The sequence below is a fragment of the Coccinella septempunctata genome, chromosome 7 (genome assembly GCF_907165205.1).
Source record: "Coccinella septempunctata chromosome 7, icCocSept1.1, whole genome shotgun sequence".
Taxonomy (NCBI): Eukaryota; Metazoa; Arthropoda; class Insecta; order Coleoptera; family Coccinellidae; genus Coccinella; species Coccinella septempunctata.
In genome coordinates, this window is record NC_058195.1 from 27564086 (window position 1) to 27575728 (window position 11643).

General features: G+C 38.9%; 1 protein-coding gene across 2 annotated transcripts in view; it reads left to right on the forward strand.

The window, feature by feature from the left end:
- LOC123317007 overlaps positions 1 to 11135 on the forward strand; it is a 56533-nt gene extending 45398 nt beyond the window's left edge. For both annotated transcript variants that reach the window (XM_044903344.1, XM_044903345.1), the window contains exon 6: positions 10906 to 11135. In XM_044903344.1, coding sequence (XP_044759279.1) covers positions 10906 to 11012 — 107 coding nt within the window. In that variant the 3' untranslated portion in view covers positions 11013 to 11135. The remainder of the gene's footprint in view (positions 1 to 10905) is intronic.
- The last annotated feature ends 508 nt before the right edge of the window (positions 11136 to 11643 follow it).

Here is an 11643-nt window from a genome sequence, read left to right on the forward strand (position 1 = left end):
TAACTTATTTTTTATGTTCTCTCAGGAAGGTTTTGAACGAAACAAGACACATTAAATGGAAGAAAAACTCAGGATTTCACCGAATCTTATGTGAAAGAAGAGAAATTAACAATTGTCAAAATACTGAAATGCTGATAAGTGATTGGTATTTCCACCCTTTGCGTTAATTACAGCTCGGCAACGACTATTCATACTCAAAATGAGTGATCTTAAAATGTTCTGATCAAATCCTTCCCAGATTTCTCCGAGTTGGATTCTTAAGTCATTAAGAGTAGCTGGATGTTTTTCTGAACTTCTCAGCCTTCTTTTGAGGTTGTCCAAACCTGCTCAATCGGATTGAGATCTGGACTTCTTGCTGGCCATTCCATTCGGGAGACTTCAACCTTTCAAGGTACTCCTGAACGATGCGCGCACGATAGGGTCTGGCATTATCGTCCATAAAAATGAAATTTTCACCAATGTATGGGGAAAATGGCACTACATGCTCATCAAGAATGTTCCTTATATACTTATCAGCATTCATAGCTCAATTATCAACGACCACTAGGTCTGTGCGAGCAGTCAAAGATATTCCACCCCATACCATAATCGATCCTCCCCCGAAACCAGTAGTATTCAGGAAATTGCACTGAGCATATCTTTCCTGTGGACGTCTGTATACAAGGGAACGTCGGTCACAAAGGAAGAGGCAGAATCTAGACTCATCTGTGAAGAGAACTCTTTCCCAATCGGCCTCTCCCGCAAAATCCAAACGCGCCCTTCGATGGGCTGGGGTAAGAGCTGGGCCTCTTGCCGCGACACGAGGCCTTAAATCATATTCTCTGAGGCGATTTCTTATTGTCTGAGTGCTAATTTGCACCTCATGAGTTTGCTTAAGCTGAATTTGAAGGAGGCGAGCGGTTGCAAACCGTTGTAACGTTTTTGAATGGCAGTTGTTACCCGTGGTCTACCCTGTCCTGGTCTTCGGACATTCATACCTGTCTCCCTGAATTGCTGCAACATTCTGGACACACTTGTATGGGAAACTCCAAACCTTTCTGCAATTCTTGTGTATGTCCACCCTTCTTCTCGCAAAACTACCGCTTGGGCACATTCCTCTTGGATCAAATTGCGGGTTTCGCATAGCGATCGAGTGTAGAAAATCAAACGAAAGAAAAACTATTGATCACTAGAATTGATCGAGAACAACTGATTTTAGAATGGAGCCAATACCTTCAAAATCTGATAATATCATCTTTTTTTATTCCTGCTGGGAAAAAACATCTGTATTGAAGAAAACCGTTGAAAGTGGATATTATATGCATGCATAATTCTGATAAAAATAATTATCATTGAGAACACCTTTAGTTGTAAAATAAATTTGAGATTTCCATAATGTGCGTTAATTTTTTTGCGCAGTGTATGTCGATATATTACTTTCTTAAGCCCGTTTGCAACAGCCGAGAATTCTCTACAAAATTCTCGCAAGAAAACGGCAGAGATTATTTTGTATGCATCTGAACAGAGAATTCTACCGTGCGTATGTAACGGTAAATAAATTCACGGCGCATGAATTTTCGAGTAAATTCTCTAGAGAATTCTCGGCTGTTGCAAATGGACTTAACTCGAGGCAAAATTACCATTTCAGTAAAATTTGCATTTTTGATACAATTCTATAAAACCATTGACCACAAAATTGTCCAATACCATTTAATCACCATCTCGATGATACGAATTGAAACTTTTCGTTCATATAAGTTTAAATAGATGAAGTGGCGATCAATAGTGACGGGCTATTCAATAGACATAATGAACACTATTGGTCGAACCAAAATGAAAATATTTGTAGACAAATAAACAGGCTTGCAATTATTGTGATCGGAAGATTTCTGGTAACTAAAATATAATATGAAGGAAATTTGGCGTATTTGAATATTTCAGAAAATTTTGTTGGGGAGTATATTGACAATATTGCTCTCAGTGAATCAACGTTGCTTTTTTATAATCAGGATGACGCACCTACACATAATTCGCAACGAACTAAAATCAAATTGAATAGTTTATTCGAGAATCAGTGGATGGCAACGCATGGTCCTATTGTCTGGCCTGCAAGATCACCAGACCTCAATCCAGTCAATCCTTTAAATTTCTTCGTGTGGGGAGTGTTAAAAATAAAATTTTCAAGACTACAGTCAATAATAGGGCTGATTTAGAGCAGAGAGTCAGGAACGCCATCAGAGATATCAGTCATGCTGTTGAATTCAGTGAATTCTGTTAGAAAAAGAAGTAGAATTTGTTCATAGCATAATGGAACTCAATTTGAGAACTATTCATAAGTTATACTAAAATTTATTATAGAAATTCTGTTCGATATTTATTCCAATTGAGTGTTACATGAATTACATGATTTTATTGAAATTATAGGAGTTTCAGCTAACAAATGAAATTATATGAACGGAATGTTTCAATTCTTATCATCGAGATGGAGATTTATTGGGAGTGGTCAATTTTGAGGTCAATGGTTTCATAGAATTCAATCAAAAATGCAAATTTTACTAAAATAGTGATTTTGCCTTCAGTAAGAAAGTAATATATCGACATATTTATATTTTTGAAAAGCTAATTTTTTTTTGATGATATGAGGTCAAAAAAAGAATGCGTTCGAATTCAAAATAACGAAGTTGTTAAAAATAAATAAGAAGATACGGCACATTTTCGAAATCGACAAAATATCACAATTTGGTCATATCTTCAAGACAAATGAAGATATCGTGAAACAGTTTTCAGTTATGGACTTCTCACGAAAATCGAGCCCAGGACTCCGTTCAAAGTTTTTAACTATCAAGTCTAGAAGTACCAGAAACAGCCAAAATCAAGCAATTTGGGATACCCAGTATGAAGGTTTTAGGAATACTTCTCGCAGTTGAGGCTTTGGATATAGTCACTATTAAATTTCGAATTTTAATTGGGCAATCCAAAACGGTGCCTAATTTTTCTTCTTTCATATAAGGAATTTTTCTCACAGAGTCAATGTGATCTTGAATTATAACGTACCTTGAGTTTACCTAGCAGGATTACGGTAGGGTAGTCCATAATCACTGAAAATCAGTTCCCAGGTAAACCAGATCGGTTGAGACGCTGTCAACCGATTTCCTGACCATATCATAAATGAGAAAACGGGCGAGAACTCCTCTAAGTTGAATGAAAGAATGGTCCAAATGGAAGAAAATTCTCGAAAATTGAATGAGAAAATGGATCAGATCAAGGAAAATGTAATGATGTGGTGAGTCAACTTACAGATAAATTGGATAAGAAACTGGAAAGCATAAATGAAAAATTTGATTAAGTAGACGAGAAGTTTGATATAGTAAACGAAAAATTTGACGGAAGTTTTTTTTAATTATATACAGAATTGATGAAGAGTCGAGATATAACCTATATGACTCATGAAAAAAATATAAATTCTATATACACATTGATCCCAATGAAAAAATGTAGGTATCCAATTAAAACAAAGATATGATATAAAAAAAATAAATAAAAAAGAAACCAAACACCTCGCACTGACGCAAATCATCGATCAAATCTATTTTTGAAATAGTCCACACTTGTTTCCTCGATGACATTACTTGGTAATCTGTTCCATACATCGAACACTTTGTTGCTCAAAAAACACCGTCTCTGCACCGTCCGGACGAAACAAACAGAATAGGCCCGAGGACGGAACCTTGTCGAACGCTCTTGAGAAATCCAGATAAATTACGTCAATAGGTTTTCCCTCATCATATGCTAGAGTCCAATCATTAATACACTCCAAAAGGTTCGTTATAACTGAGCGACCGGGAATGAACCCATGTTGATTAGTCGGTAGAAGCAGAAGGTTGTTATTTTTGGCAAACTCCATCAAATGTTGAGAAATGATTCTCTCACAAGTTTTGCATGCCACAGACGTCAGACTTATTGGTCAGTAATTTTCGGGTAACAATTTATCCCCTTTTTTGAAAACTGGCGTGATGGGAGAAATGAGCCATTAATCCGGAAGAATTCCAGTTTGAATGGTTCTATTGAATATAAAAGAAAGAGGATAGGATAAGGCAATCGAGCATTCCTACAAGTTTTTTGAGGATAATCCATCTGAACCTGGTGATGAGGAAGAATCCAAAGCAGATAGGTGCGCAGAAACAATGTCCTGGGTGAACATGACCTCAGGTAACACATTTGAACATCTAGGGAATCCCAGCCTTGGTAACGGTCCATCAGGCTCAACAGAAAACGACGAAGAAAATGATGCAGCAAGAATCTCAGCAGACTCCTCGCCATCCGAACACAATGTCTCATCATATCTCCGCACTCTAGGCGCAGCTACCTTAGAATTCACTGACCAATTTGAGAAATTTCTTCTTGTTCTTCTCCTTTAGCAATTTGTCCACATATTCTTTCTTCGAGTTAGCTAACACTGCAGACAATGAGTTTGAAAAACTACGATGGATTTCATAATCTCTTTGGCTCCTGGACTTCAGAATTCTGAAGTCTCTGCCACAATGCTTTTTTCCTGTATATCATCTGACTTCGAGGGATCAAAACGAAAATAACGAATGTGAGAACATTCCGACACCTTAGTGTGGATAAGTTGATAAGAAGTTTATGATGAAGTTAATGGAAAATTTGAAGAAATAGCAGGAATAATTGAACATCATGCCAATTTTTTAGATTCCTTGAAAAAAATGTCAAATAGAACAGATATTCATCACCTTACAGCACATCGAAAGCAGAAAATAACGGCGAAGGTAGTAGAATGAAGATCAAACCTTCAACTATCGATTGAAAAATACCCTGGCGGTCGACATATCAAAAACAGTTTGAAACGTTGGCGAACAATTGGAACGACAACGAAAAAGCTATTATAATAGCTCTACGAGGAGAGGCACTCAACATTCTGCAAACTATTCCGGCGAGTCAACAAGCCTGTTACGAAGTTCTAACATCGAAACTTCAGATGAGATATGGCGATGCTCATCTACAAAAAGTTTACCATGCACAAATAAAGAACCGAGTGCAGAAAAAAAGGGGAAAATCTCCAGTAGTTTGAGGCCGATGTGGCCGATGTTCTAAACTACATAGATAAAGAGATAAATGAAAATCTACAACAGTCTCAATTCATATAAACACGATATACTATTGTAAAGGTTTGATAGGTACTCTTGTATTTGAAATTCCTCCCAGAAATTAACATTTCGAATTCAGATTGGCAAACAGAATATAAAATTATTTCTGAATTATCTTGGAAGCCGTCCGAAAAACTATAGAGTCTGTGACGTTTATCAAAGAGACCGACTGGCTAGAGAGCAAAAAAAGGGACAGAAGGCCGCTGCGGTGGAGATAAGTACAGGCTGACTTTGATAGTTATTTATGAGTCCCCTTGTTTCTGGTTAATATGCATTTTTATTCGGTACATTTATGAATTGTTTGGCGACCAAGCTCAAAAACCGCCTTTTCGATTAATCGATTTCACTCCAATAATAAATAATGTTCGTCTTTTCGTTTTTGAAGAAAAAAAAAGTTGGTGTGAAAAAATTGGTATTGTTTTATCGACTGATTTGTCGCCTCCAGAATGTGCCGGCCCGGCAGGGTGCCCGGTTTGCCGGTCCTGACGGCGGCTCTGAATCAGTCAACTATTTGCTAAAAAAAGATGTAGATTAAACATAAGCTTACCTGAAACTATACGGAAATAATTTAAAAAAAGAAAAAAAATTGGGCATTAGAGGGTTAAGGAAAATTGTAATGATGTGGTGAGTCAACTTACAGATAAATTAGATAAGAAACTGGAAACCATAAATGAAAAATTTGATAAAGTAGACAAGAAGTTTGATATAGTGAACGAAAAATTTGACGAAATTTATGAAAGAGTTGATGAAAAGTTTGACAAAGTTTATGACGACGTTAATGGAAAATTGGAAAAAATGGCAGGAATAATTGAACATCATTCCAAATTGATAGATTCCTTGAAAAAAAATGTCAAACAGAAGAGATATTCTGGCTTCAACACCCTACAGCAGAGCGAAAGCAGAAAATGACGGCGAAGCTAGTAGAATGAAAATCCAACTTTTGATGGAAAAAAAGTCTGGTCGACATATCAAAAACAGTTTGAAGCTGCTGCGCTGGCGAACGATTGGAATGCGATTCCGGCGAGTCAACAAGCCTGTTACGAAGTTCTAACATCGAAACTTCAGATGAGATATGGTGATGCTCATCTACAAAAAGTTTACCATGCACAAATAAAGAACCGAGTGCAGAAAAAAAAGGGAAAATCTTCAGTAGTTTGAGGCCGATGTGGCGAGATTAGTCAGGCTGGCTTATCCATCTACTCCAGATAGCTTCCTCGAACAGCTATCAATCCAGACATTCGTGTATGGGATCAAGGATAGTGAAATACATCAAGCCCTGAGACTAGTACGCCCTAGAATCATAGATGATGCCTTAGCCCAGGCTTTGGAAATTGAGGCAGCGAAGCAAGCGTCGCATAGAGGAAACCTTCGTATAAGACAAGTCCAAGGTGACCCTCCTCACTTCAAAGTGTCAAGAGCTCGACCGACTGACCGACAAAAACTACTCGAAGTGAGAAAATTGGTTCAAACCTTCTCCGACGTTTTTGCCACTGACGGAAGAGCAGGGAAGACCGATGTTTTGCAGCATAAAATCAATACTGGTGATGCACAACCTATCCGACAGCATCCTGACGTCTGGCAAAAAGAGAAGAATCCCAAAGGATTATTGAAGACATGGCGAGAGAAGGTGTAACCGAACCGTCCGATAGCCCCTGGACATTGCCTATAGTATTAATGAAGAAGAAGGATGAATCCACCAGATTCTGAGTAGATTATAGGAGGCTTAATCAGGCCACGAGAAAAGACAGCCATCCCTTACCGAGAATTGATGATACCCTATACACACTCTCGGGATCACGTTGGTTTTCACCTTGGATCAAGACAAAGAAAAAACTGCTGTCAATATTGGAACGGTTCTGTGGCAGTTTGAAGTTAGGTCTTTCGGTCTATACAATGCTCCTGCCACATTTGAATGTCTACTGGAAGACAATATTGAGAGGGCTTTCGTGGAAAAATTGTCTGGCGTACCTAGATCATGAGATAGCAGTGGGAAAATCATTCCAAGATCACCTACACAACCTATCCGAGGTTTTCCAGCGACTTCGTGATGCCAACCTAAAGCTGAGTCCTGAAAAATGTAACCTGTTTCGAACAGAAATGAAATATTTAGGACACGTTGTTTCACATGGAGGTATGAAAGTTGATCCGGATAAGATCAAGGCAGTTCAGGAGTGGCCTAAACCGGAAGACAAGAGTGAGTTGCGAAGTTAGGCCTATGTACTCATTCTAGAAGATTTGTCTGTGGGTTTTCCAACTTTGCCAAGCCTCTGACGAAATTGACGGAAGATGGACAGGATTACATATGGTCCGATGATTGCGATGAAGCCTTCGAACGATTGAAAAAGGCTCTGGTCACAGCTCCAGTTCTGAGTTACGCAAGGGCTGAAGGTAAATTTGTGCTCGACACCGACGCCAGTAATACAGCCGTTGGGGGCGTTCTGTCGCAATGACAGGAAAGTCATCGAATACTTCAGCAAGGTGTTGTCCAAACCGGAACGGAATTATTGCGTGACCAGGAGGGAACTCTTAACAGTCATCAAGTCCGTAGAACATTTCTACAAATATTTGTGCGGAAGTAAATTCTTACTAAAAACGGACCATGCTGCTTTGAAATGGCTCCTGAGTTTTGAAAACCCAAGAGGGACCAGTGGCTAGACGGATTGAGAGGCTGAAAGAGTATGACTTCGACACCGAACACAGAGCGAGGACTAGCCATCGCAATGCAGACGCGTTATCAATCAGACCTTGTTCCGATAATGCAGCCATTGTTCGCGCCTGGAAGAAAAGATCGATTCAAGGCGGACCACCGTAAACGAAGACGACTGGCTATCTGAAGAAATTCAAAAAGCGCAAGAGGAAGATAACGATTTGAAAGTAATCCTGAGTTGAAAAAGAGCGGAAGACGACCTACTTGGGAAGAAGTATCCAGACTGAGCCAGAATATACAGTCGTATTGGGCACAATAGGAACCGTTGAAGATTGATGGAGGTCTTCTGAAACGTTGTTTGGAATCTAAGCAGAGGTTTCACTTGATTGTGCCGAAGAGCCGGGTGACAGACGATCTGACCAGACTACATAATGGAACTAAGACGTTGAAAAAAGTCAGGCAGCGATTTTATTGGCTAAATTGTAAGAAGGACGTTAAAGATTGGTGTACGAGATTCAAAGCTGGTGCTGCTCTAACGGACCTTATAGTAAAGGAAAACCACAAATGAAGCAATGTAACGTCGGATTCCTTACGGAACAAGTAGCTATCGACATCGCTGGCCCCTTTCGTGAAACAGACCATGGAAACAAGTACATTTTGGTAGCGATGGACTATTTCACAAAATGGATGGAAGCCAAGAGGTAAGTACGGTAGCTGATAAATTGGTCAAAGAATTCTTCTGTAGATTTGGAATACCACTAAACCTGCATTGTGATCCAGGCCGAAATTTTGAGTCGACGTTATTCCAAGAAGTATGCAGGAAATTAGGGATTCACAAGACAAGGACTACTACACCTCTTCATCTAGAGTCAGACGGCATGGCATGGTCGAACGAATCGGACCACGGGAAAACATCTAGCCAAAGTAGTTTCTGATCACCAGCGGGACTGGGATGAAAATTTACCTTGGCATATAGATCTTCGGTTTAAGAATCTGCCTTGCGACCTGGACTTTGGATGTAAGCCTGGAGAAGACGTAGCTGGGGAGGACTACGTTAGTGAATTAAAGAACAAGCAGGATTACATTCATGGCAAGATGCGCAATCAAATACAGCAAGCAAGTGACCGAATGAAAATGCGCTGCGACATCAAGACTATTGAAGGTGGGTTCACCGCTGGAGATCTGATGGTGTGGTTACATAATCCACAAAGGAGGAAAGATTTTTCACCGAAGCTAAAGAGACAGTGGGAGGGACCGTCTGAAGCAATCAAAAGGATAAATGATGTAGTTTACAGGATAAGGAAGCTCTTCAGGGGAAAACCGAAGGTCGTCCATTTCAACCGATCAGCCCCGTAGACGGAGACGAAGTACGTCTTTTGGAAGTTCCGAAGCAAGGTAGCAGCGATTACCAGAAGTTTATGGATTGCACATGTTTATGGTGAGACACGAGTTGCACGGTTCGGTGTCACACAGGAAGTACATCCGGAGCTCTTTACAGTATAGCGAACTTCGTATGAGTAAAAGAATAGCAAGAGTATTCAGAAACAAATTCGGACGTTAGAAGGAACTATTGCGACAGCAGCCATGTGGATTTCTATGACAAATAAATTGCTGATTGATTGATTCCCATCAGAAGAAAAACCTATCAGAATCTATGGACGGCACTGCATAGCTTGAAAGCTTCAACGCTTTGGAGTTAGGAAATTAGCTGTTCCCAAGCTCCGTTGTGGACTGGACTAGCTGAATTGGCGGTTGTGCGAAGCAATCTAGAGGTGGTATTTTAGGAGACTGGTATACGGATCTTAGTATGCAATTTTAACCCGATACAAACCGAGGAGCCTAGCAAAACTGTGGAGTGCTACTTAAATCAGAAAGATACTGTAGGAATAGTGATGAGTGCAGGTTTCGCCACGGTCCTCGGAAAAACTGTTCTGGGACAGAACAGGCTCAAGGAGGGGACAGTGTAGCCAGTCCGTCCCTGGCGGCCGCTTCCTTCTAGAAGTACCGCGAAATCGCGAGAATGTTTCCGGCCCATATTCTATTTTAGCCCAGCAGAGGAGCAGGACAGTAGTACAGTACAGTTCATAGTGCAAACGACGTACGAGTGGAAATAAATACTAGTGACATAGTTAGTTTGTTAGTTATTAGTGTTAGTATAAGTGTAAATAAATAATCTAAATCATTCGGACGTTTTAATTGATTGAAGAAAACATTACAATACATACGTAACGGTCTCCTCCAGGCGCCGACTGACATGTGCGTGTTGATATTTGTACTTACTATTCTTTTTTCGCTCTCTCTTTGTGCTTTGTCTTTGTCTTCTAATGAATTTTATTTTGGACTGTACAGTCTGTATTTTTTTTTGTATTTGTATTCTGAGCTACAAAGGCAAAGCCTCAGCTCTTATTGATCAATCAATAATAATAATAATACTTTTCAGAAAATCAATTCGCTTTCAACGTAAGTGTAGGAAGTTAGAATAAAACAACAGAAAAACCGTAAAATCAGGAGGTTAGGTATCAGAGAGGAAATATTCGGGAAACTTTTTTCTTCTTCTACTTTCATTTAGGTTTGTTTCGAGTTTAATAAGGGACGTATGGGAACTAGTGAACAAAACTGAACTTAGTAAGCCTCCAATTATTCTGTACTCGTATGTATCTTCTGTAGTATGAATCATTTTAGCGTTAAGAGTACCCAGTGAACTATCTTTTAAGTGTCTTTAAATCACCAACTCCTCAAAAATCTCCTGTCTGAGACCGAAGTTGTATTGATCATACGGAAAATTTCGATTTTGGGACGGCTACAAAAAAAATTACTCGCCATTTGAATCCTACAATTCATGACAGGACAACCTCTATCGGGTCCACCTATCATTCAATAAATCAATGGGTATGTGTCTGATTTCTAATCAAATCTTTTCTACTCAGAAATTTTTTCAGAGAAATTTTGCACCTATACCTACCAATTCGTTTCGTTCTTTTCTCTCATTTAGGAAAGAACAAAGAACTATGGAGAGTACTCGTAATATCTTTGCTCTCTACCCTCCATAGAAAGAACCAATTTTACTTCCATTTTTGATGAATGTGGAATCTAAATCATGTTTTTTTTTTTCAGTTGTGTATCTTTATATGTGGATGATAGTGTACAGCTACTTCTGCATCATCAAGGAAGAAACCGATAGGGGACAATATTTAAAAGACCCTTTCAGAAGGAAATACTGAACACAAACCAGAAAAGAAATTTTTTCTTCTGTGATCCACTGATATTACCCAACCGAGATTATCCGATCATCATCATTAGAAATGTTACAGGATATATATCTGTTTCTGTACCAATATTGATAACACGCGTTTTGAGCTATGGAGAAGAGTGAAGCCAAATCGCTGGCAGGAATTGACTAACACGCATGCGCGAATTAGAGATTCAAAAATGACAATCAAGATATTAATTTGTTTTCATCTTTCACGTTGAATGAACTCGAATGATGGAATTTTTCAAATTCTTAAGTACAAATTTTGGATGAGGCGAAAGTTCATGCGAGTGCCTTTCGGAATATTGAATTAATCGAGAGGTTATCCGTTTTTTTTCCATTTTTAAGATGAATCAGAACGGAAAGTGATCGGATTAAATAATATATGTGCATAAAAACTACTTACCCAATATTATGATTTGTGAAATAATATTCTTGAATGGTATTGTCCAGACTAACTAAACTCAAGGGTGACATTATATCTAGTTCGTTTTTTAATACTGTTTTGTACAATTTCCCCTTCTGAAGTATATGACAGCAACCAAACTCTAAAAAAATGTTTTCATAGCTTCTGTTAATCTCCGTAGGTTATAATATTTCTA